We start from the raw sequence: 27,294 nt of genomic DNA, 5'->3' as shown, positions 1-27,294 counted from the left end.
CTCTGTGTGTGTGTGTGTGTTGGCATTAGCAGAGATGATGATGCAGCAGGAGGGCGCTACGTCGCAGTCAGAGAACCTGCAGGTTTATCTGAGGGTTCGACCGTTCACTGCGTCTGAGCGCGACAGCGGAGAATCACAGGTAACACAGGCGTCACCTGAGCACATGTGAGCCGTGTTCAGTAACTGCACTACAACTCAAACACTATTTATCAAGTTTCTGTGGAATTCACTCTTTATTATTTTTGAATTATTGTTAGTATTAATATTTTTATTTTTAATAATAATAATAAGAAAGATGAACTATTACAGTGGATGTGTCGTCTCATTGTGTCTTGTGTCGCTGTGCAGGAGTGTGTGACCATGGAAGGACCAGACAGACACTGTGGTCCTGAAAGCTCAGAGGAGCTGTCAATCAAAACCGACAGAGTGATAAGTCCCTCCCACAGACGGCTCAGAGGTTCAGCTTCACTCAGGTAACTCCATCATCATCATCATCATCTACGAGCAGCTGCTCCACAGACTGAAGCAGCAGAACCCTGTGTTCATGTTGTTGTCCAGGTGTTTGGTCCAGAGTCCAGTCAGAGGAACGTGTTTCGAGGGTTCTGTCCGTGGTCTGGTCCGGGACGTTCTGGAGGGCGAGAACTGTCTGGTGTTCACCTACGCAGTCACCAACGCCGGGAAAACCTTCACGTTCCTCGGTCAGAAGCAGTGTTTGATTCAAGATTCTTTATTGTATAACATAAAAAAATTTCTTTTAAAAAAACCTTAAAAATATTTAATTTAAAATCTTTTTTTCCCGCGGATGATGTCTGCCACGTGGTACTGGAGAAGCCTCACTGTCCGAGCCTGAAGGGCGGGCTCTGCCAATAGGCACTTTGAGCACGCCTCTTTGGTGGGATTTCGCTTCTCAGCGATGGCGTGCCTATTGACAGCAGCCCTCTCCTCATCCGTCCACTTCTTCTGGGGCTTCTTTCTCTGGGGTGGCTCGGTAAATGACAGAAGATGGAGATGTAAACACAGTGTGGACTGTAAATGCTTTTTCTTTGTCTGTTGCTTTCATAGACGTGGTCGGTCTTTGGTCTAGAACAGGAACAGACCAATGCTAGATGTGTCTGTATGCAGATAAGAGACCACAAACAGATACACTGCACTACATTACTTTAAGGAAACAGACATGTCACGAGGTCACGTCCTTGTCCACAGACACAGGAGTGAAGATTCACAGGGAATTGTAAAATAAGGCCTAAGAACATTTTAATTATAACTCAGATATCAAGAGACAAACAAATATTATAACCTTTAATATTTTGGCTGAATGAATGAATTGCTGCAGCTCAGAGACAAGATAAAAATAGACTGAGTTTTAGTTTCTTTCACCTCACAGGTCACATGACTGTGTCAATGTGGGACTTTGACCTCAGAAAAAGTTTTTTAAAGAAACAATTCTGTCCAGTTAGAAATATGTAGTCTGTGCAATTATCAGGGACAGGGGGACACTTGAAACTTCTCTGTCTCACCTTGTCTCTCCTCCACCCTCTCGAGCCGGGCCTGTAGATGGTCGACTACAGCCTCGAGCTCGATTAGCCGCCTAGAGGAAAGAGGAGGAAAGAGAGAATGAGACGGTAAAGAGGAGGAGCCAAGGACAGAAGACGATCAATAATCACTGACCTGTGGACGCTTGTGTCCTCTTGCAGGACGCCCGGCACGTCCTCTGGCACCACTAACTTCACCATCACGAGGACACGCCCCCATGTTAGCTACAGGTGTGTGTGTGTGTGTGTGTGTGTACACACCTGAGCACAGAACCTGAAGACGCTCTGCGTGCTGTGGAAAGACGTCACGCTCTGGTTGATGTTGACGACCATTGAGACGCGTCCACCACCACAGAAGAAGAACTGCAGGAGGTGAGTCAGTTTAGACTCTCTGAACGGGACATGTTTCTGGACCCTGGAGAGACAGACGGTGTCAGAGACAGACAGACAGGCTGCGGTCATACTCGGTGTGCTGGTTGCGTCTTATGGCATCAATACACTGCCTGAGCGTCATCTGAGACGCGTTGATGTTTCCCGCCTCCCTCAGTCTCGCTCCTGTGTTGTGAGTCTGAGAACATCGTTCAGAGGCGGCGAGGTCACACAGAGACAACCTGAAGACACACACACACACACGTCAGTGACGAGAACAACAACACAGAGAGACATGTGGGCGGAGTCTTACTCGCTGATGTAAGACTCAGTTGTCACTTTAAATCTGTGTTCACTTTATGTACAGTTCTTATTTTTACACTTATTTTATGCATATATGTTATTTTAGTCTCTTGTAATATTTATATTTTTCTTATGTATATTTATACTTTTTTTTACAAAAGCATCTCTTTTTTACTTTTTACTTTATGCTGGTGTTTTTGAGTGGACAGCAAAGTAAGAATTTCATTGTACAGGGAAACGTGTTTCTTTACTGTGCATATGACAATAAACACTTTGAATCTTGAATCTTTGAATCTTGAATCTTGAATCTGATGCTGGGAACTCCAACATCGTCCACTCTGAGGATCCTGATGGAGAAAATGCTGTGGCTGTAGAACACACACACACACAAAACCAACAGTGTGTGTGGGAGAGTGAGTGGTTTACAAACTTGAGTTTCTTGTTTGCAACTGATAATCATCTGTATGTAGAAAGAGTATTATGGGATGTGATGAGACACTGACCTCCTGCTCGACACATGGTTCAGTCTGTCTGTCACAGACAGACAGACAGAGCTGCAGCTCTGACCTCAACCCTAACCCTGCTGTCAATAGGCACTTTGGGCACGCCATCGCTGAGAAGCGGTATCCGACTAAAGAGGCGTGCTCAAAGTGCCTATTGGAAGAGCCCGCCCTTCAGGCTCGGACAGTGAGGCTTCTCCAGTACCACATAGCGGACATCATACGGGGCAGAAAGAGATTTTAAATTAAATATTTTTAAGGTTTTTAAAAAAAAAAAATGTTTTATGTTTTTATTTAAGCTTTTATTTGGTAAACTGTATTGTTTCATGAATTTTATTAAAAAAATGTATTTATAAAAACAAACTCGACAGCTTGTGAGTCTCCGTGTGCTCCGTTGCCGCGCGCCTCTAGCTCATCTCAGTACTAGTTGTTTTCAGTACCCACGTCTGTTCCCAAAAAGCTGAAATTCTCTAGCTCCTTGATAACATCCCTGGGCATTTAAGAGACAGCATCATGACACTCCATTACTTTATGAACCCAGCATTGATACTGGTATTTAAAATGATCACGCTAAAGATTAAAATTTGCAAACTGTCCTGAACCTACCGGTGGGTTCAGGGAGGCTCCAGAAGAAAGGCTGAGGGAGGGGTCCCCGATCTCCCTTCCTGACCCGACCCGCTGCCACTGAGCGGATGTATTTGTTCTTGATGCCGTGGATGAAGATGGCCTCCAGGGCGCAACCGAGCAAGTTAGCATCACCATCTTCACTGGTTACCACTGCATCTATTGTCACATATCGCTTCTGCAGGGCCTTGAGTGACTGTGCCAACTTGTCTTTAATCTATACAAAAACACACAAGAGAAAGAGAGAGAGATTAGGCATTCTTGTATTTCAGGAAGGAAGACAAATGCTTTGTGATTAGTTTGAGAGGCAGGTTAGCAAACGGACTTATGACTTATAAAGAGGTGTGTTAACAAATAGAGCAGGCACACTTCTGCACACATTTTACAGAGGGTTGATGAAAACATACAGTATCGGGAGTTGCTGTTAAAAAACATGGTCTGTAGATTACCTACTGTCACATGATGCCTGCAACATAACACAAGCAAGTGGGCATATCACAACAGCTTGCAAAATAACACTTTTTTACTACTGAACACTCAAGAGGCAATGACCTCAGTGCTCTTTTCACAGAGGCACTGAGCTACATTTGACAAAACCTGATGATTTATAGTGACTAATTAGTGCCTCCCTGACATCACTGCTTTAAAAAAGTGAAGTACTGTACTGTTATCTTAGTGGCGTCTCTGCGCAAAGTTACAGGGCACTTCCTGTTTAATATGGTAAGAATGGATATAAAACACATTTTGATATTGAACACTGGATGAATAGTCATTATTTGTATACATTAAATCTATTAAGTGTGGTTTATTAACCAGTAATGTCTGCTGTAACGATAGCGATGGTAACAGCAAGCGAGACACAACAATGTTTCCTTTTATTTATATGTACAGGTTACAAGAAACGTATAAGATAAACTATATGCTCTCTATATATTAGTATTTCTCTTTGCTCATTTGAAAACTTGTGACCTCACTTCTACAATTGCTAAGATAAAAGATTTGCTGATGAATAATATTGTTCATGTTGAGAAATGGAAACATTCCGTTGAATCACGGTCAACCATCCCTACAGCAAAGACTTTTCTTTCACACATCATCAAGCACACAGATCCGTCCTCTCTCAGTCAGACTTACAGTATGTGTGAGTCCATTTAGAGCAGTGATGTTACTGTGGCCAGACCAGAGGACACGTCTTCAAAGACAGGAAGTGCAAATGTCTTATTCAAAGTACTTTGTGAGTCCAGTTGTCTGTCAGTTCATGTCATTACTCACACAATGGCATTGTGTGTGTGGTCTTTGTGTATTTATATAGGAATACTCAAACTAAACACCGATAATATATTTATAGACAATCATCAGAGCCAACATTGTGTCTCCCTGGACCAAGAAGGACGACAGGGTCTTCCTTCTTTTTGAAGATGATGACCAAGTGGACCAGGTGATGCACTTGTTGTCTGGAGTGGTTGAAAGTCCACAGACAGATGAGAAGAGTGCAGATCGTGTGGCTTCAATCATACAGAGGTGAGATATCAGACACTGACACTGATTTGTAGACTACATGCATATGTCTCCTTTTAACACACGCTCACTGTCCAACACAATCTGAAATCTGTCCCTGCCGCTGTACGCTCCATCTCCCTGGACAAAGACAAAGACATGGACACATGTGGAACTGAGGTGAACTGATCATTTAGGAAACAGTTTACATCCCATAATGTACTGTATGTGAGTGTCATTAATGACTTCATTATTTTGTCTCATCAGCGAGATAACACAGAGCCACACAGAGCTTTCCAAACTGGAAAGCCTTAGAGAGTGAGGACTTACTTTTAGAAACATGTAAATAGTTCATTGTCTGCTATGCATACAAATAAAAACCACATATCATTCATTACTTGTATTCATGACAACTTCCTGTGCAGACTCGAGGGTTTCCGTGCTTTTGTTGATGTCCAACTGGCTGGGTTTGATTCAGATGCCAATGTTTCATAGATCTTCCTGGAAAGAGGTCACATCTGCTTAATGACGCACTCAGCAGATCTCGTCTACTTCACGTCTGTCCACCACCAGCTGGACCACGCCAGCACGGAATTTTAGGTTAAAAACATGATCGAGTAGAACTTTATTATTAGTTCTAATCGTTGTTCTGTCCAGTTGAATAACATGTCAACTAAATGTCATGTTCAATAAATGTAGGCCTATATTAAACACACCTTTTTATAACATACAGGTTGCCATGATGTTGGAAGTTTGCAAAAACAAATGAAATTATTCAAAACGTTACATTGTACAGAAGCGTGTTCACAGTGGAATTTTTATGGGGGTCAGTATCACGTTATCCTATAAACGTGATCATTATATAGACGCGATACTGTATTGTATCAACGTAATAATTATATAGACGTAATAATTATATAAACGTGATACTGTATTGTATCAACGTGATCATTATATAGACGTAATAATTATATAAACGTGATACTGTATTGTATCAACGTGATCATTATATAGACGTAATAATTATATAAACGTGATACTGTATTGTATCAACGTGATGATTATATAAACGTAATAATTATATAAACGTGATACTGTATTGTATCGACGTGATGATTATATAAACGTAATAATTATATAAACGTGATAACTATATTGTATCGACGTGATGATTATATAAACGTAATACTTATATAAACGTGATACTATATTTTATCAACGTGATGATTATATAAACATAATAATTATATAAACATAATAATTATATAAACGTGATACTATATTGTATCGACGTGATGATTATATAAACATAATAATTATATAAACGTGATACTGTATTGTATCAACGTGATCATTATATAGACGCGATACTATATTGTATCGACGTGATAATTATATAAACGTGATACTATATTATATCAACGTGATGATTATATAAACATAATAATTATATAAACGTGATACTGTATTGTATCAACGTGATCATTATATAGACGCGATACTATATTGTATCGACGTGATAATTATATAAACGTGATACTATATTATATCAACGTGATGATTATATAAACATAATAATTATATAAACGTGATACTGTATTGTATCAACGTGATCATTATATAGACGCGATACTATATTGTATCGACGTGATAATTATATAAACGTGATACTATATTATATCAACGTGATAATTAAATGTTGAAAGAACTGTGTGCCTGTTTCCAATGGACATTTATATATTTAAGCAGTTTGGCTATAACATTTCATAGTTTACAAAGTGACATTAATTTCTCACAAATTGCACAGAAAGTACATTTCTGTGTTAAAGAGTCAACACGAGTATGATATTCTTCTCTATTCCTGTCGCACACAGGGATAAAAGTCTCTTGTCAAAAAGTGTTTTATGAAATACACGTGTGTAAAAGTTTCAATAAAAGTAGACGTCATCACGTTAGTAGACGTCATCACGTTTTTTACAGATATGTTTTGGACTGGTCTGACGTCTCACATATCTGACCAGCAGGTGTCGCCCTGTATCTGAACGTAAATGTCTACAGGTTTGAAATGGTCAGTAAATCCAAATAAATAACACATTGTCATGTTGTGATGCTTAGAAGATGACAGTGTTAGGCCAGAAGGACATGCAGGTGTAAATCTGAGCTGAGGGTGAATGACGATGATGATATGATATAGTGATGAAGAACTATGTGGTAAGTGAAGCCAGGTCTACTGAAGGGTGTTTGTTAAGACACCAAATGCCTCTTTATTTTTTCAATAGTCCAAGTAGTTCATTTATTGCTACACACCAACACATCTTCTTCTCTTCATGGAGGTATGTGTGGATCTGAAATGATAAAAACACACAGATAAAATACATGCTGTATACAGGCCTAAACATCTCATACTCTCATACTGCCACCTACTGGTAGCGAGGGTAAACATCACTAATCGTCTGTCCGTCTGTCTAATCGGCTATTATTTGTTTCTCTCCGCTCCCCTTGGCTTTTATTTTGAAGTATTTGCTTTTACTTTTGGGTCACCTGACTTCCTGTCCGTTACTTCGTTCCTCAGAAGGAAAAAATATACATATAAATATAAATAGTTAAAAAAAAATAAAAACCGGGCCGTGCACTGACCTAATTCACACATTCTTATTCTCTTCTGATTATGAATAAACTTCTGTCATAAATGTGAGTTTTTAACAGGAATTTGCTCGTGAACGTTCACTCACGAACAACCGGAAACGGCTTCCTCTATTTTCAGCCTGTCATCTAAACTCCAGAACAGAGGGTGGCGCTGTTACAAACACACACACACACACACACGTCAAGGCAACGTTTACGTCACAGCGTTTCCGTCGCAGCAGTCACGTGACCACGGCAACAGAAACAAACATGGCGTCGCGAAGTTAAGGCGTACTGCGCTGAGTTAGAAACTGAATCTCCTGCGAGGTATTTGTTATTTTTGTTGAAGAATGTAAGCGCGTGTTTGTGAACATACTGTAAGATTTAAATGAACACATGAAACGAGTGCTGATTGTCGGTTTGTACGTTTTTGAACGTGTCGGTGACTAAAGCTTTGACGGACGCGTGTAAACGTCAGAAAAACCCACTTCCGGATCTTCATCGTCTGCACGTGTGTGAAAACTGTGCTTTAAAGGTATTTCTCACAATCATCATCACAATAACACACAGTCCCTTTCATGGATGTTGTTAGGCCACAAGAGGGCGCCAGTTATTTCACATTCAACTGTGTTTCCTGTGAATCACAATAATATTATAATAGTATTAATATTTGTCAAACATGATGTCAGATCATGATGTCAGTGTCAGATCGGGATGTCGGATCAGATCGTGATGTAAGTGTCAGATCGGGATGTCGGATCAGATCGTGATGTCAGTGTCAGATCATGATCTCAGTGTCGGATCATGATGTCAGATCATGACGTCAGTATCAGATCATGTCAGTATCAGATCATGTCAGTATCAGATCATGACGTCAGATCAGATCATGTCAGATCAGATCATGATGTCAGTATCAGATCATGACGTCAGATCAGATCATGTCAGATCAGATCATGATGTCAGTATCAGATCATGACGTCAGATCATGATCTCAGTGTCAGATCATGATCGCAGTGTCAGATCATTATGTCAGTATCAGATCATGATCTCAGTATCATATCATGACGTCAGATCAGATCATGATGTCTAAGTCCCTGGACGTAGACTTAGACATAGACATAGATGGAGCACAGAGCAGAGTTGACGACAGACCTGTAGGCCTGTAAAGTCCCGCTCAACTCAAAATTCTAATAAGTTGACTTTTTGCCGTGTTAATTTCATACAGCCTGTGGTTAATTTGATTTAATCTGGAGGAACGTACCAAGTGCTAATGGGGGTGTTTTCAGAGCATCCCTGTTCCACAGGTAACAGCGTGTCTGCAGAGAACCCCCCCCCTTGTTACTTAGTATTTTGGATTAGCCCAACCCACAGAGACAGAAAGACTACAGAAAGTCCGGTGGTTTTATTTCATGTTGAGCTACAGTCAGTCGTCCTCTAACATCCATGTTAAAGACATCGGCAGTGTGGCAGAATTGGCATATTTCAATGTTTTAGTCCATTAATCATTGATTCGTTTTATGACTGCAGGCGCACTCGCCCGCAACAACTGCAGCGATCTGTTTGTGTCTCAGCCGTGAAGCTGAGCTCCTGTGTTCAGTGTCTTTGTGTGAGGACATGACACAAATGATGTCAATGATCATATCTTGCAGAGGTCCATTTTCAATAAGATTTAGGGGTACTAAATTGTGGAATGGCTTTTCCCATCTGGCAAAAAACTGTTCTTCCATAAAATTCTACAAAAGACACTTAAAAGATTATTTAACGGTTGTTCATGTCTCTGTGTTTTATTTTTGATTCACACATGCTCAAGGAATCAATAATTTAGGGGTATGAACCAATATTTCCCTCATTGAGACACACACATACATACACACACGCACACATTACACACTCACACTCTTGCTTTTATATTAATGTTTTTTGTTTTTTTATTGTTGTTTTTTTTTGTTATGATATATATTTTGTTAATATTAGTTTGTTATCACTTTTATATAGTTAGATGATTTTTTTTGTATGTTAATTTTGTGTTTTCTTTTAAAGATTGTCAAATTTCAACATTATTTAGGGAGAGGCTTCAAATAAGCCCACAAGGCTTTCTGCCTCTTCCTGCACTGTATGTTACTTTGTATTCTTTGTCAAACCGACTAGTCGATTTTGAGTCGAAATTTCAGGGCTTCAGTCGACCTTGAATTTCTTTGGTTGATTACAGCCCTACAGAACTGTTTCTCTTGACTCATCATCGCTGTTTCATCATAAACACACGTGTTGAGTGAGAAGAGATCAAAACACAAGCTTTGACAACAAGGGTCCTCATGATTCCACTGTAACAACACAGCGCCACCTGTGTCCTCAGAGATGACGGAGGAGGAAATGATGAAGCTGGCCGTGCGTCTGAGCGAACAGGAAGCCAGTGACACGGCGCTTCGACTTCAGCAGGAAGAGGAGGCTGTGATGAAGGCCATCCAAGAGAGCGTGAGTTCATCCTGAACCTGATGCTTTTCCAGGTCCACTCGTTTGTTTTTTCTCCTCCATCAGTGACAGAACCTGGTTCCTGCTGTTTTTCTTCTTCTCCATCAGTAATAGAACCTGGTTCCTGCTGTTTTTATTCTCCTCCATCAGTGACAGAACCTGGTTCCTGCTGTTTTTATTCTCCTCCATCAGTGACAGAACCTGGTTCCTGCTGTTTTTATTCTCCTCCATCAGTGATAGAACCTGGTTCCTGCTGTTTTTATTCTCCCCCATCAGTGATAGAACCTGGTTCCTGCTGTTTTTATTCTCCTCCATCAGTGACAGAACCTGGTTCCTGCTGTTTTTATTCTTCTCCATTAGTGACATAACCTGGTTCCTGCTGTTTTTCTTCTTCTCCATCAATGATAGAACCTGGTTCCTGCTGTTTTTATTCTCCTCCATCAGTGACAGAACCTGGTTCCTGCTGTTTTTCTTCTTTTCCATCATTGACAGAACCTGGTTCCTGCTGTTTTCTTCTTCTCCATCAATGATAGAACCTGGTTCCTGCTGTTTTTATTCTCCCCCATCAGTGATAGAACCTGGTTCCTGCTGTTTTTCTTCTTCTCCATCAGTAATAGAACCTGGTTCCTGCTGTTTTTATTCTCCTCCATCAGTGACAGAACCTGGTTCCTGCTGTTTTTCTTCTTCTCCATCAGTGATAGAACCTGGTTCCTGCTGTTTTTATTCTCCCCCATCAGTGATAGAACCTGGTTCCTGCTGTTTTTATTCTTCTCCATCAGTAATAGAACCTGGTTCCTGCTGTTTTTATTCTCCATCAGTGATAGAACCTGGTTCCTGCTGTTTTTCTTCTCCTCCATCAGTGACAGAACCTGGTTCCTGCTGTTTTTCTTCTTCTCCATCAGTGACAGAACCTGGTTCCTGCTGTTTTTATTCTCCTCCATTAGTGACAGAACCTGGTTCCTGCTGTTTTTATTCTTCTCCATTAGTGACAGAACCTGGTTCCTGCTGTTTTTATTCTTCTCCATCAGTGACAGAACCTGGTTCCTGCTGTTTTTATTCTTCTCCATCAGTGACAGAACCTGGTTCCTGCTGTTTTTATTCTTCTCCATTAGTGACAGAACCTGGTTCCTGCTGTTTTTCTTCTTCTCCATCAGTGATAGAACCTGGTTCCTGCTGTTTTTCTTCTCCCCCATCAGTGATAGAACCTGGTTCCTGCTGTTTTTCTTCTCCCCCATCAGTGATAGAACCTGGTTCCTGCTGTTTTTATTCTCCTCCATCAGTGACAGATCCTGGTTCCTGCTGTTTTTCTTTTTCTCCATCAGTGACAGAACCTGGTTCCTGCTGTTTTTATTCTTCTCCATCAGTGACAGAACCTGGTTCCTGCTGATTTTATTCTTCTCCATCAGTGACAGAACCTGGTTCCTGCTGTTTTTATTCTTCTCCATCAGTGACAGAACCTGGTTCCTGCTGTTTTTCTTCTTCTCCATCAGTGACAGAACCTGGTTCCTGCTGTTTTTCTTCTTCTCCACCAGTGACAGAACCTGGTTCCTGCTGTTTTTATTCTTCTCCATTAGTGACAGAACCTGGTTCCTGCTGTTTTTATTCTTCTCCATTAGTGACAGAACCTGGTTCCTGCTGTTTTTATTCTTCTCCATCAGTGACAGAACCTGGTTCCTGCTGTTTTTATTCTTCTCCATCAGTGACAGAACCTGGTTCCTGCTGTTTTTATTCTTCTCCATTAGTGACAGAACCTGGTTCCTGCTGTTTTTCTTCTTCTCCATCAGTGACAGAACCTGGTTCCTGCTGTTTTTATTCTTCTCCATCAGTGACAGAACCTGGTTCCTGCTGTTTTTATTCTTCTCCATCAGTGACAGAACCTGGTTCCTGCTGTTTTTCTTCTTTTCCATCATTGACAGAACCTGGTTCCTGCTGTTTTCTTCTTCTCCATCAATGATAGAACCTGGTTCCTGCTGTTTTTATTCTCCCCCATCAGTGATAGAACCTGGTTCCTGCTGTTTTTCTTCTTCTCCATCAGTAATAGAACCTGGTTCCTGCTGTTTTTATTCTCCTCCATCAGTGACAGAACCTGGTTCCTGCTGTTTTTCTTCTTCTCCATCAGTGATAGAACCTGGTTCCTGCTGTTTTTATTCTCCCCCATCAGTGATAGAACCTGGTTCCTGCTGTTTTTATTCTTCTCCATCAGTAATAGAACCTGGTTCCTGCTGTTTTTATTCTCCATCAGTGATAGAACCTGGTTCCTGCTGTTTTTCTTCTCCTCCATCAGTGACAGAACCTGGTTCCTGCTGTTTTTCTTCTTCTCCATCAGTGACAGAACCTGGTTCCTGCTGTTTTTATTCTCCTCCATTAGTGACAGAACCTGGTTCCTGCTGTTTTTATTCTTCTCCATTAGTGACAGAACCTGGTTCCTGCTGTTTTTATTCTTCTCCATCAGTGACAGAACCTGGTTCCTGCTGTTTTTATTCTTCTCCATCAGTGACAGAACCTGGTTCCTGCTGTTTTTATTCTTCTCCATTAGTGACAGAACCTGGTTCCTGCTGTTTTTCTTCTTCTCCATCAGTGATAGAACCTGGTTCCTGCTGTTTTTCTTCTCCCCCATCAGTGATAGAACCTGGTTCCTGCTGTTTTTCTTCTCCCCCATCAGTGATAGAACCTGGTTCCTGCTGTTTTTATTCTCCTCCATCAGTGACAGATCCTGGTTCCTGCTGTTTTTCTTTTTCTCCATCAGTGACAGAACCTGGTTCCTGCTGTTTTTATTCTTCTCCATCAGTGACAGAACCTGGTTCCTGCTGATTTTATTCTTCTCCATCAGTGACAGAACCTGGTTCCTGCTGTTTTTATTCTTCTCCATCAGTGACAGAACCTGGTTCCTGCTGTTTTTCTTCTTCTCCATCAGTGACAGAACCTGGTTCCTGCTGTTTTTCTTCTTCTCCACCAGTGACAGAACCTGGTTCCTGCTGTTTTTATTCTTCTCCATTAGTGACAGAACCTGGTTCCTGCTGTTTTTATTCTTCTCCATTAGTGACAGAACCTGGTTCCTGCTGTTTTTATTCTTCTCCATCAGTGACAGAACCTGGTTCCTGCTGTTTTTATTCTTCTCCATCAGTGACAGAACCTGGTTCCTGCTGTTTTTATTCTTCTCCATTAGTGACAGAACCTGGTTCCTGCTGTTTTTCTTCTTCTCCATCAGTGACAGAACCTGGTTCCTGCTGTTTTTCTTCTTCTCCATCAGTGACAGAACCTGGTTCCTGCTGTTTTTATTCTTCTCCATCAGTGACAGAACCTGGTTCCTGCTGTTTTATTCTTCTCCATCAGTGACAGAACCTGGTTCCTGCTGTTTTTATTCTTCTCCATCAGTGACAGAACCTGGTTCCTGCTGTTTTTATTCTTCTCCATTAGTGACAGAACCTGGTTCCTGCTGTTTTTTTTAAACATAACAGGATCACTCTTGTTCTTCATGTCCTATGATTTGTCTTCTTCTCTTCTTCTGCTTGTAGATGGTTGACCAGACTTCATCTCAGAGTCGAAGCCTCCTCACTGATGGTGACACGACTGTCGGTCTCTGCTCTCAAAGGAAATGCTTGCGCTGGAGCAGGATGAGGACACCGACGACAGACCTGAACCAAGGCGAGTCACTGAAGAGCGACTCACATGTGACTCTGCTGTTCACAGAGATGAATCATTTCCTGTTAAAAACTCTTCTTTTTGCAGAGTTAATATCAACTGCAAAGAATCGGAGGAAGAAGAAAGAAGGAGGTGTGAGTGTGGAGGGAGCTGAGGTAATGACTTCTCATTTATCATCTGTTCATCAACTGTTTGATGTTTAGATTAGTGCCAATAAAATCCTACAAAAACATCTGACATGATGTCAATATAAATAATACTGCTCACTGATGACTCCCCGCAGCTCGCCCATGACTCGAATGGAGTCACAGTTGACTCCCTGAAGGTCGCCGATGACTCGCCGCAGCTTGCCGATGACTCGCCGCAGCTCGCCGATGACTCGATAGGAGTCGCGGTTGTCTCACCGAAGGTCGCGGTTGACTCACTGCAGGTCACCAATGACTCGCCGCAGCTCGCCGATGACTCGGCGCAGCTCACCGATGACTCGATAGGAATCGCGGTTGACTCACTGAAGGTCGCCGATGACTTACCGCAGCTCGCTGATGACTCACCGCAGCTCGCCGATGACTTGTCCCAGTTTGCTGATGACTCGCCGCAGTTTGCCGATGACTCGCCGCGGCTCGCCGATGACTCGATAGGAGTCGCGGTTGTCTCACCGAAGGTCGCGGTTGACTCACCGCAGGTCACCAATGACTCGCCGCAGCTCGCCGATGACTCGCCGCAGCTCACCGATGACTCGATAGGAATCGCGGTTGACTCACTGAAGGTCGCCGATGACTTACCGCAGCTCGCTGATGACTCACCGCAGCTCGCCGATGACTTGTCGCAGTTTGCTGATGACTCGCCGCAGTTTGCCGATGACTCGCCGCGGCTCGCCGATGACTCGATAGGAGTCGCGGTTGACTCACCGCAGCTCGCCGATGACTCGCCGCAGGTCTCTCCTCTCCGTATATCCCCCACCTTCCCAGCGAGTGGCTGCAGGGCGGCAGTTTGCGTTCCTCGACTGAGTCAGAACCTTCTGGAATCCTGCAGGACGTCTGGGTTTGTGTTGTGTTCTCAGAAAAGCTGCTCATCCTCACAAATCACTGTCCAACCCAAGAGCCCCAAGTTTCCCAGAAGCCCAGGTGAAGCAGCATTGTGTCCTAACAGCCCCGCCTTCTCAGAGACGGAGCCTGGAAACGATGGCGTGACACAGCTGAGTCCAGAGTATTTGAAAAGTCCAACATTTAGTGGGAACATGCAGTGTGAGACGTCCTCTCAGCAGTCACTGAGACAGTCACCTGACAGAACCACTTCCTGTTCCCTTAGTCCTAACAGCCCCGTATTCCCAGGAAGCCCCGCCCCTCTCCCAAAGAGAAGGAAGACCTCAAAGATGGACCAAGAAGAGACACACAGACAAATTTCATCACACGCAAAGGACGAGACGACGAGTCACTGTCTGACCCAGGTGAGGAGGAGGAGGTAGAGGAGAAGGAGGGGTAGAAGGTAGAGGAGACATTGTAACATTGTTGTAGTTTTTAAATCTGTTTATATTTGAACGCAGCACAGCAGCACTGATCCTGATGGAGGCATCTGCTCAAACACGTCAGGTAAAGTCATATGTCACCTTTTGTTACAGAGGTCAGAGGTCATCACTCACGAACAAGTCTTGTTTCCTGTTTAAGGCCATGCACAGGAAGTGATGGAGTCACTGAGAGACAAGAAAGCAGGTGAAATGGAGCTGACCAGTGACATGACGCTGGTGTGGTCAGATCAGGACGATGATGTCATCACGGTACACTTTACACTCTTCATAACTGTTAGTCTGACTTAAGTCTGACTTAATAACACATGTTGACTTAATAACACATGTTAGTCTGACTTAAGTCTGACTTAATAACACATGTTAGTCTGACTTAATAACACATGTTAGTCTGACTTAATAACACATGTTAGTCTGACTTAATAACACATGTTTGTCCAGGTTTTTACTGACTGATCCTTTCAGCTCAATACTCCCTTCTGGAAAGGGTAACCAGTGTGAAAGAAATTCTTGAGTCATCAGTGTTGAGTAAATCATATCTTTACTGCATGCATGGATTTTTGCATGGAGGAGAGACACTGTCACCAAGGACGGTCTAAAATGGTCTCTCCCGTTTCTCAAGAAAGCTCTACCATTTATACAGAAACATCAAAGTAAAACAAAGAACAGACACAAGAAACAACGTTTATGACCCCCTTAGATGTCACCTAATGTTTACGACGACTAACAGATACCATTTGTGGAAACCCTAAGTTGACCCTTCCTTATCATACACTTTCCCCAGCCTCCATTCACAGCTTGACTGTTAATTGTTGTCTTAGAACATTACAGGAAACAAGAAGAAAACCAGTTATTTCCCACATTCCTCCCTTTTGACACAAAGTGTCAACATATATTTGGGAAATCACATGGTCTCATCGACTAACTCTTTCTATGACTACACATGGCAAACATATTAGTATAGGTTAACTATTAATTCTCAGTATGTAACAAGAAAAAAATAAAACACCAAAAAAAACAAAAACAATTCTATTCATACTATCTCCTTATCTGAATTATCTCACTATATGGGTTCCCTGAGGCCTATTCTGAAATGTGACACACATTCAATTCACAATCCAACTTTGTTCACAAGGTACTTTCACATACAATGGTGTTCTGTCACCTCCAAGTACTCCCCCTATACACCTATACACAGAAGCTTGCATACAAGTGAGTGCACACAAAAAAGTACAACAACAACAAAAACTTATACAAAACACAATTAGCACAGGGATACACACATGAACAATCATTTCATCCCAGGGACCAAATTGTTTATTTAACGATCTGTTGAAAGTAAAACCTTATTTCGTTCAGCGTGCAGAACGTGTGTCCAGATATTCGCTATTGTCCAGTTTCCCATCCACCACATGTAACCATGACACGATCCTTGAGGCTAAGATGATCGTAGGCCTCATTTTCTGCGTCGATGCCAGAGTGAGCTGCATGTGGATCTCTGACCAACACATTCTTAAGGGGAAAGCAGCACGCACAGTTTCAGCCAGGTTGACCATCATGTCGTTGAACCGCACTGATTCAATGGCTGGGGATGTCGACCAGTTGGCCGGTCGGATGTTGGCCCATCTGAGTTTAAAACACCTCCGACACACAGCTTCTACCTCCTCTTCATCCGTTGGCCGTGGCTGATTTGGGAATGTCAACATAGGCATCTGGTGCACGTTTCCTTTGTCCCCTTGACTCCAGAGCCAGTAGTCAAAAGAAGCTGCTAATGGAGAGGAGACATGTCTGGGAAAGGCAATGTTAGCTGGTTGAGTCGTAATATCAGTCCCTTTGTTTTCCCTCATAGGTGTTGGAAGGGTTTACAGATCAGGGTACAGCTTTGGCTTCTTCTCCTTCTCCCCTTCAGAGTCCTTTTGGTATTCAGCTGTAGGTGATTTTCCTGCTGTTTGTGTCTCTGAGGGAGGAGGGGGGTGCAGACACGGGGAGAACATATGGAGGAGGCAGATTCACTTCTCTGGCCCTACGTCTCTGTCTTTCCTTCTTTTTACCACCTTCTTCTCCTATCTCTTGTGTTAACATTCATCCTGCAACAGATTTTTCTTCCCTCAGAGCTGCTTCTCTTTCCCATTTCTCAAAAACTTGCCAATCTACCTTCTTCTTTACTTTCTTTTCCTTTCTCTCTTCTAACAATACCCTACACCTTTTCAAACAATCAGTACTTAATGTGCCTATTATAGGAAACACTTCCTCGGTCAAATGGTGCCAGAGTGGAACATCTTCAACAACACTTTTACCCCATTTCTCTTTTTTATTTACTTAATATGTTAATAGCCTAACGCTCATGCTATAATAACTTCAACGAAAAAATAAAAAACTCAAACAAACTTCACAGCCTGCAATGACCCCATGTCAAAAATAGCTTTTCCTCTTCAACACAAGCTCTAAAAACTGATCTTATGTCCACACATACATAAAACAACACAAAACAATACAGGACAACACATAAACCACATTTCTAAATTTTACTCAGTCCCAATTTTAAATTTATATGTCGACTTTAAAATAAATCCTAATCTTAACACCTTTTTTCTTAAAAAACGTTTCCTCTTCTTCTCACAGAACAACACAAAACAATACAAGACAACACATAGTCCAAATTTAAATTTTACTAAGTCCCAATTGTAAAAATATATGTCGACTTTAAAAGAAATCTTAAATGTAACACTTTTCCCTCCTTTTTTTTTTTAACGTTTGCTCTTCTTCTCTTTAACTTTTTTATAATTTCTATGCTCAATTTTCACTTAGTAGAAGAATACCATGTCTTACAGTTTCTTTCGAAATCTGGCACCGTATATTCAACTTACTGTTGTTACTTATTGGCTGAATTTTTTTTTTTATTTATTTTTTTATTTTAATTCAGAGCTTCAATACCACACAGGAATTAAATGAAGCTAGTCTCCAAACCACACAGGAATTATATGGAGACGGTCTCGGTTACCACAAAGGAATTACACCAGACCTCGATATTCAACCACACAGGAATTATAGAATATCTTGACAGCCTACCACAAAGGAATTATAACTGTCTACCTGAAAATGATTTAAAAAAACATCGTACTCACTTTTTAAATAGATGGAGCGTCCGCTGGTCAGCACCCGTTTCTGACATCAAGCAAATTCCTGTCCTCCTCTGTGGAGCGGAAATTTTCCTTACCAGTAATAACCTTCAGTCAGAACCCAGGCCCTGAGCATTGGAGCGTCCATCCCATCCTCGTCGCCAAAATGTGAAAGAAATTCTTGAGTCATCAGTGTTGAGTAAATCATATCTTTACTGCAAGCATGGATTTCTGCATGGAGGAGAGACACTGTCACCAAGGACAGTCTAAAATGGTCTCTCCCATTTCTCAAGAAAGCTCTACAAAGTAAAACAAGAACAGACACAAGAAACAACGTTTATGACCCCCTTAGATGTCACCTAATGTTTACGACGACTAACAGATACCGTTTGTGGAAACCCTAAGTTGACCCTTCCTTATCATACACTTTCCCCAGCCTCCATTCACAGCTTGACTGTTAATTGTTGTCTTAGAACATTACAGGAAACAAGAAGAAAACCAGTTATTTCCCACACCAGAACAAGTATGGCGGGTACAACTCGACTGTCTTTCTGAAGGTTTATTCCACATGCACAGTTAGCGGGAGCTAGACAGCAGTCAGTTAGTAGTTAGACAGCAGTCAGTTAGTAGTTAGACAGTTAGTAGTTAGACAGCAGTCAGTTAGTAGTTAGTTAGACAGCAGTCAGTTAGTAGTTAGTTAGACAGCAGTCCGTTAGGTTGTAAAACCGACAAGTCGTACAGGTTCTGATGATGGATAGATGCAAAGGCACGCACAAAGGTAATATATAACAAAAAAGGGCTTTGCCAATGCACCTTAAAGGCACTTTAAAGGCAACAGTGCTTTGATACCAATTACAACAATAAACAGATAAATAGAATGATAGCTTTGCCTGCTAGAAAGTTCTACAATGTTAGTCTGACGTACGTCTGATTTAATAACACATCTTAGTCTGACTTAAACCAGACTTTTAATACACATGTAAACTAGAACAGTTGTCAGGAGTCACTGTCCTCTGTTCACTGTCCTCTGTTCACTGTCCTATGTTCACTGTCCTCTGTCCTCTGCCCTCTGTTCACTGTCCTCTGTCCTCTTCAGCCAACAGGTTATGAAAGTCCAGTTTTCCCAGAGGAGTGGTCAGTCGGTCAGACACGTGTCAACGCTGCTGCCCTGAACCACAGGTGTCCTACAGGGTGTCCTACAGGGTGTCCTACAGGGTGTCCTACAGGGTGTCCTACGGGGGGTCCAGTGAAGAAGGGCTCAGACGGCAGGTAGAGGAAACACAATTGGCGTATTCCACGAACACAGTAACCTGGTACCAGGTACCTGATCATCCTCTCGCTGCCTCTCATACATTATGTCCTTGTGATTCTCCAGCATCGTCTGTCAACAGCAGCTTTCCACCACAGAGCGAGAGCTGCAGCCAATCAGCAGTGAGAGGGCGGGGCCAGTCGGGCCAACAGTTCACTACTACTGGGGGATTCCGTTCTGTCCTCGAGGTCTGGACCCAGACTCCTACACACAGGTGAACCATGAAGAACCACAATGTTTATTTGTGTCTCTTTTTTTAAGTCGGCTTTGTTCGTTGATTGTTGTGAGGGATGGATGAACTTTGACCTTTTTAAAGCTGTGTCAGAGTTTGAATGAGTGAAGAACCTCGTCCTCCTTGTCCTCATGCGCTCACATTGTCCATGAAGTGATGAATGTATGTGTGCAGTAACAGTGTCACGTGTGTCTCAGGTCATCCTCACTCAGATGGACGTTTACACACAGACTCTGAAACACAGTCAGAGGACACTGCTGAGGAAAGCACCGTGGGGCCCGCCGATCCTGCCCCCGCCCCAGGTATGCTCCCCTGGGCCCCCGTGTGGTCACTTTGGGGTTAGGGTCCACATACTGAAATGACACAAATGTGATTTGAAAACAGGAAACATAGTGTAGTCTTCATGTCAGTGCATCGCTTTTACACTTCAAATATAAAATATCATTTTCACTTCATTCAGCATCACAGATGATGTTTGAAAGGAAACCACTGCATGAACTCTCTGTGTGTGATCTGTGCATTCATTCATTCATGTATTTGTGGAAGAGTTCCTCATCAATCATAACGGTTCCTACGATACTAAAAATTCTACATGACGGTACTAACGTGGATTACTATACTACCGTGGACTACCATACTACCGTAGATTACTATACTACCGTGGATTACTATACTACCGTAGATTAATATACTACCGTAGATTAATATACTACCGTGGATTACTATACTACCGTAGATTACTATACTACCATGGATTACTATACTACCGTGGATTACTATACTACCGTGGATAACTATACTACCGTAGATTACTATACTACCGTGGATTACTATACTACCGTAGATTAATATACTACCATGGATTACTATACTACCGTGGATTACTATACTACCGTGGATAGCTATACTACCGTAGATTACTATACTACCGTGGATTACTATACTACCGTAGATTACTATACCACCGTGGATTACTATACTACCATAGATTACTATACTACCGTGGATAACTATACTACCGTGGATAACTATACTACCGTATATTACTATACTACCGTAGATTACTATACTACCGTAGATTACTATACTACTGTGGATTACTATACTACCGTGGATTACTATACTACCGTGGACTACTATACTACCGTAGATTAATATACTACCGTGGACTACTATACTACCGTAGATTACTATACCACCGTGGATTACTATACTACCATAGATTACTATACTACCGTGGATTACTATAATACCGTAGATTACTATACACCACTAACTTTGCTCAGACAGGTTGATTATTTATATTAGTTAAACATAAATGTACTTTTTAATAATTCATAAAAATATTTGTTTCATTCTAATTCTTACTGTGCCAGTATTATGTTTATCATGCACCAAACAACAGTATAAAAAGTTAATAAGTATTTATAACTTAATATAAAAATAATAATACGAATCGTAAAAGGCCACGGTATCGCAATAATACCCGGAACCGTGATACATTGTCTGGTATTGTATCGTAACAACTCTAATGTGTAATTTGTTGTTTTTCTAGAAATCTCCATCACCAGAGTCACCTGCTGAAACTGCACCTGAACACAACAACGTGAACACAAGGTCAAAACGCTGTCTTTAAACTTCATGTCAAACAACTTCACTCATCATATACACATATATATGTACACATTTATGTATATATAATGTGCACAAATATTATATATACATATATATGTACACATATACACATATATATAATGTGTGTGCACATTATATATACATATATGTACACATTTATGTATATATGTGTGAATATATGTATGTGTGTGCACATTATACATACATAAATGTGTACATATATAATGTGTGTGCACATTATATATATATATATATATATATATATATATGCATATATGTATATATAATGTGTACATATATACAGTATGTGTGATCAAAGTATTTTCCTCCTGGTTTTCAGACGACGTCTCAGACGGAGACACAAACAGCAGAGCGATGCAGTGGATACAGAGGAGGAGGAGACAGAAGGTGACGGTGACGTTTGTGCAGGTACTGAAGACATTGTTGATTGTTTATGTTACATCATAACTTGTTATTTACTCCATGATTGTTTTCTCTGTGAATCACAGAAACTCAAATGAACAACGCTGACAGCGACAGCACACAAGATCTGACCGCGCTCACTGACGCCGCACCTCAGGTGAGGAAGCGCTGTGTGTGTGTGTGTGTGTGTGTGTGTGTGTGTGTTTAATAAGTCGTCAAATATACAAAGACCAATAAAATGTGCAGTAAGAGAAAGTGTGCTGTCGTGGTAAAGAGGTTTATTTTCATGGACAAGCATCACTCAGCAGCTCAGCTCCTGGTCTGGACTGTTTTCTCCACTGGTCTGGATGTTTCTCTGGATGGTGAACTGTGCAGTCTTGGTTTTGGCAGCCATTCTAGATTTAGTTTTAGTCTTTTGGACTAAAACGCTTATTAGTGTTTAAGTCTTTAATATATATGATAGCTTTAGTCTACGAAAACTCAAAAAATTCAAAAATCAACTTTTCAACAGTTTTGTTCATGAATTGATGCCGACTTCATCATACAACAGTGTCACACATAAGTCTGACATGCAATTTCGGCTTGGAAGGGCTCGGGGCGAGGGTGGTTTACAGTGAACCCCCGCCCGGATCTCGCCGTGGACATTTGCACTCGCTGCGGCTTCTCCCGCCCGCCCGCCTGCCCCCGGCGCGACGGTCGATCGGAGCAGACTGTCCTCAGTGCGCCCTGACAGCGTCGCGTCATCAGGACCAGGAGCGTAAATCGGCTTGTATTTTTAGGTTTTGATTGTCCCTCTGTCTGGCCCCGCCCCCCGCCAATCGGGCCCTAGGCACGTGCCTAGTTTACCTTTGCGTCAATCCGGCTCAGTCAGCTGTCACCTGTCACCTGTCACCTGTCACCTGTCTCCTGTCTCCTGTCTCCTCTCACCTGTCACCTCTCACCTGTCTCCTGTCACCTGTCTCCTGTCACCTCTCACCTCTCACCTCTCACCTCTCACCTGTCTCCTGTCTCCTGTCTCCTCTCACCTGTCACCTGTCACCTGTCACCTGTCTCCTGTCTCCTGTCTCCTGTCTCCTCTCACCTGTCACCTCTCACCTGTCTCCTGTCACCTGTCTCCTGTCACCTCTCACCTCTCACCTCTCACCTGTCTCCTGTCTCCTCTCACCTGTGTCCTGTCTCCTCTCACCTGTCTCCTGTCACCTCTCACCTGTTTCCTGTCTCCTGTCTCCTGTCTCCTGTCTCCTGTCTCCTCTCACCTCTCACCTGTCTCCTGTCTCCTGTCTCCTGTTACTTCTCACCTGTCACCTGTCTCCTGTCACCTCTCACCTGTCTCCTGTCACCTCTCACCTGTCTCCTGTCACCTCTCACCTGTCTCCTGTCTCCTCTCACCTGTCTCCTGTCACCTCTCACCTGTTTCCTCTCTCCTGTCACCTGTCTCCTGTCTCCTGTCTCCTGTCTCCTGTCACCTCTCACCTGTCTCCTGTCTCCTGTCACCTCTCACCTGTTTCCTCTCTCCTGTCACCTGTCTCCTGTCACCTGTCTCCTGTCTCCTGTCTCCTGTCTCCTGTCACCTCTCACCTGTCTCCTGTCAGTCAGAATCAGAAAAAGCTTTATTGCCAAGTGTGATTTTACACATACAAGGAATGTGTTCTGGTCAAGCTGGATGGGGAGACAGAACAGTTCTCAGTTGGCGCTGGTAATGGCGACACGCAGCAGCAGCAGCTCCCTTGTGTTTGTGGTTTTTTAACCTGTTTCGTCGTTTTTATGTCGCTACTAACGCTCACTTTAAGTCGATTCACAAGTGATAATCTGCAACTATGCCTCACCTTAGTTTGACGGGCCTCGCTGTCCTATGGATACTTTTATTCCACTTTATGTGCGGACTCTGTGAAAAGAGGGAGCCGCTCCAGTATGGCCGGGAGTTTCTCCTACGCTTCCGCAGCTCCGGAGAAGGAGTTGTGGACTCATCGGCAGTCCCCCCCGCGGAGATCATCCGGCGGGATCATACGGGAGGCCAGGGGTGGTCATCCAAGCCGACAGGCGTGAGGAAAAGGGGCAGACGTGGTGGAGTTCGCCAGCGCCTTAAAAGGCTGGGACACCGCCGTATCCCCCTGCCGACCATCATTCTTGCCAACGTCCAGTCTCTCCGCAACAAGGTGGATGAGCTCCAAGCTAACGTCAAGTTTCTGGAGGAGTATAAAAATGCTTGCCTCCTCGCGATCACAGAAACCTGGCTCAAGGATCACGACTTACAGTCCGACCTGAGGATCAACGGTTTTGGAGAGCCTGTTCGCCTGGACAGGGACCCCACAGTGACCGGCAAGTCCCTGGGAGGGGGACTGGCTCTCTATGTCAATCGGAGCTGGTGTGGAAATGTGATAGTCAGGGAGAGTCTTTGTGCTCCGGACATCGAACTTCTCTCTGTTTCGCTTAGGCCCTTTTATCTACCAAGGGAATTCACTCAGCTATTTGTCACACTGGTATATATTCACCCTAAAGCTAATGTGGACAATGCTGTTCGGGCTATCACTCGCACAGTGCTACAGCTACAAGCTTTATCGCCAGACGCTCCTAACTTTATTATGGGTGATTTTAATAACTGTAAACCAGGGAAACACCTGGGGAACTTTCACCAGTATGTGACATGTGCAACGAGACTTAATAAATGTTTGGATCTGTGCTATGGTTCCATAAAAGGAGCTTACAAGTCCCTCCGGAGAGCTTCACTGGGTGCGTCAGATCATAACACTGTCTATTTGGTTCCGTCCTACAAATCCGTCCTGAAGAGACACAAGCCGGAACGAAGATTAGTTCCGGTCTGGACGGAGGAGTCTATCGGGCGGCTCCAGGATTGCTACGCTTGCACGGACTGGGACTTGTTTAAAAATTCGTGCAAGACTGTGGATGAAATTACAGAGACGGTTTCTGACTATGTTAAATTTTGTGAGGAGTTATGTATCCATAAAAAATCTATCTCCATTTTTCCTAACAATAAGCCATGGGTCTCAAAATCAGTCAAAAACACTATTAACAAGAGAAACATAAGTTTTAACATGGGTGATATGGATACATACAAGGAGCTACAGAAGCAGGTCAGGAAAGAAATAAAACTTGCCAAGCAGCAATATAAGGATAGGGTGGAGAACCTGTTCAGCACTGGCAGTGCACGCCCTGCGTGGGAGGGGGTGAAATCCTTGCTGGGGACGCAGCCCCATAAGAGTAATATCTCCCTAAATGTGATGTCTGATCACGACCTGGCAAATGAATTAAATATTTATTCAGACCGTTTTAATGTCCACGATTTTAGCAATGAACTGTCTGCGTTCATGAGCGTAGTACGCCAGTGCCGGACAGCACTGTGACGGTGCATGTTGACCAGGAGAGGGTACAGCGAGTGTTCCAGAGGGTAAAGGAGAGGAAAAGTCCAGGTCCTGATGGGATTGGAGGTCGGGTCTTGAGGAACTGCGCCGAACAGCTGGCAGGAATCTTCAGCTTTATTTTCTCCTGGTCACTCCAGACTCACAGTGTCCCCCGCCTGTGGAAGGACTCAATTATTGTCCCCGTGCCCAAAAATAAATGCACAAAGACACTGAATGACTTTAGACCCGTTGCTCTTACCTCCTTGGTAATGAAGTCTTTTGAGAGGATTGTGAAAGACGAGCTCATGAACACTGTGCAGGCAAACTTGGACCCTCTCCAGTTTGCGTACCGGGCAGGGAGGGGGGTCGATGATGCAATAATCACTCTTATTAATATGATTGTGGCGCATTTAGAAGAGGCCAAAAGCTTTGTTCGTCTGCTTTTTATTGATTTTACATCTGCCTTTAACTGTATCCAGCCCCATATTTTAGCCGAGCGTCTCTTAAATTATAATATCGACAGGAGTCTTATTTACTGGCTGATGGATTTTTTAACTGTCAGATCACAACGGGTCAGGGCCAATGGCGTTCTGTCTGATGTTCTCTTCTCCTCCACCGGCTCTCCTCAGGGATGCGTCCTCTCCCCTCTCTTATTCGTCCTATACACGAATGCATGCCGGAGCTCACACGAGAAACGCCACATTGTAAAGTTCGCTGATGATTCAGTGATCGTGTCCCTCCGGTGCCCGGCCCTGTAGTGGAGGATTTTATCCAGTGGTGTAAATCGTCTTTTCTCACCATCAATGTCTCAAAAACGAAGGAAATGACCATTGATTTTAGGAAGTCCCGCCCAGCCATTGCCCCCCTGTCGATCAACGACCAAGCTGTAGAATCTGTCCAGCAGTATAAATATTTGGGGACAGTAATTGATGACAGGCTGTCCTTTGAGCATCAGATCGATGCAGTGTGTAAAAAGGCCAACCAGCGCATGTACTTTCTCCGCAAGCTCAGGAACATAAACATGGACTCTAAATTCATGGAAATGTTTTATTCTTGTTTTATCGAATCTGTCCTGACTTTTGCTTTTATTTGCTGGTTTGGGTCAATTAACCTGAAGAACCGCAACAGACTTCAGGGCATAGTCAGAGTGTGCAGTAAAATTGTTGGTGCTCCACTGAAAGACATTTCCTTGCTGTACAAAACTAGGGCCCTGAATAAAGCCAGACTCGTCCTGACCGACCCTAGCCATCCCTTGGCACCTGAATTTAAACTGCTCCCATCCAGACGCAGATTTCATGTGCCAAGATGCAGGACCAACAGATTTAAAAATACCTGGGTTCCAGTGGCCATTGGCCTTCTTAACAATTGACAGCACTGTGGTCACTTTAAATCCTGTTTCTTCCAGGATGGCATGGTTGCACTTTATTGGTTGTTTTATCTATTTTATTAACTATTGTTAACTGTTGTCCTGTGTATGTATTTTATTGCTATTTCTATTATTAGCGTATGTTGTGTCACTGTTGTACTTGGTTTTTACTGTTGTCTTATGCTGCTGGCTGCACTACAAATTGCCCTCCGGGGACAATAAAGATCTCTTGACTTGACTTGAGAATCTGGTCCAGCTGCTTTTGCCAGTTTGTTGACATCCCTCTCATGGATGGAAAGAGTCATCACTGAGGTGGGTGGGGAGGTGGAGGGGGGGACCTTTAAAGTGGGCATTGGTGGAGGTGCCCCGGCCTCTGCTGAGGTGGGGGAGGTGGAGGTCCCCTCTCACCTGTCACCTGTCTGCAGCTCACACCTGGACGTGTGGATCCTCCTGAGGTCGTGATGATGGTCACAGATGATTCTCCACCGCAGGAAGAGAAGGACGCTGACTGTGAGTGTGAGCGCCCCCTGCTGCTGAACGCTTGAATCTGTGATATCTGATTAAAGCTGAGTGCCTTTTCAGATCCATCGTCTGAAAAGATGGAGGGAGACGCAGATGATGTGAGTCCATATGTGTTGAACGAGAAGGCGGAGCCAGAGAGGGCGGAGTCAGAGAGGTCAACGTCTCCAGAGCCGGAAGCGCCCGCTGTCTTCCCTCAGAGTCCTGACACTAATGTGGACTGTCCCATGTGTCAGGGATCGTTCTCCG

The 27,294-nt window shown here is 43.1% G+C and overlaps 2 protein-coding genes across 6 annotated transcripts; both read left to right on the top strand.

Annotated features, from left to right (window-relative positions):
• The first annotated feature begins 30 nt into the window (after positions 1 to 30).
• Positions 31 to 2,002, top strand: LOC131449236 (kinesin-like protein KIF20A). Of its 2 annotated transcripts, none has more exons than XM_058622072.1 (4): positions 31 to 139; positions 349 to 473; positions 559 to 698; positions 1,695 to 2,002. In XM_058622072.1, exons 1-4 carry the CDS (start codon positions 35 to 37, stop codon positions 1,808 to 1,810), a joined length of 486 nt encoding a protein of 161 aa, XP_058478055.1. In that variant the 5' UTR covers positions 31 to 34; the 3' UTR covers positions 1,811 to 2,002. The 2 variants fall into 2 exon arrangements, with proteins under 2 accessions (XP_058478055.1, XP_058478056.1); XM_058622073.1 differs by lacking the exon at positions 1,695 to 2,002 and adding an exon at positions 832 to 929 and having other exon boundaries at positions 34 to 139.
• A 5,697-nt stretch (positions 2,003 to 7,699) lies between these two features.
• uimc1 (ubiquitin interaction motif containing 1) lies at positions 7,700 to 26,764 on the top strand. 4 transcript variants are annotated; one of them, XM_058622075.1, is made up of 15 exons: positions 7,702 to 7,777; positions 7,903 to 7,985; positions 9,804 to 9,922; positions 13,435 to 13,564; positions 13,649 to 13,716; positions 13,845 to 15,008; positions 15,105 to 15,150; positions 15,226 to 15,335; positions 19,299 to 19,471; positions 19,578 to 19,725; positions 19,941 to 20,045; positions 21,299 to 21,360; positions 21,719 to 21,807; positions 21,888 to 21,958; positions 23,697 to 26,764. In XM_058622075.1, exons 3-15 carry the CDS (start codon positions 9,806 to 9,808, stop codon positions 25,161 to 25,163), a joined length of 3,750 nt encoding a protein of 1,249 aa, XP_058478058.1. In that variant the 5' UTR covers positions 7,702 to 7,777; positions 7,903 to 7,985; positions 9,804 to 9,805; the 3' UTR covers positions 25,164 to 26,764. The 4 variants fall into 4 exon arrangements, with proteins under 4 accessions (XP_058478061.1, XP_058478059.1, XP_058478058.1 ...); XM_058622078.1 differs by having other exon boundaries at positions 7,700 to 7,985; positions 21,719 to 21,786; XM_058622076.1 differs by having other exon boundaries at positions 7,700 to 7,985; positions 9,786 to 9,922.
• Positions 26,765 to 27,294: the final 530 nt, after the last annotated feature.

This window comes from Solea solea, assembly GCF_958295425.1.
Source record: "Solea solea chromosome 4 unlocalized genomic scaffold, fSolSol10.1 SUPER_4_unloc_14, whole genome shotgun sequence".
Classification (NCBI taxonomy): Eukaryota; Metazoa; Chordata; class Actinopteri; order Pleuronectiformes; family Soleidae; genus Solea; species Solea solea.
The sequence above is the reverse complement of the archived record's forward strand: the minus strand, read 5'-3'. Positions and strand labels throughout refer to the sequence as shown.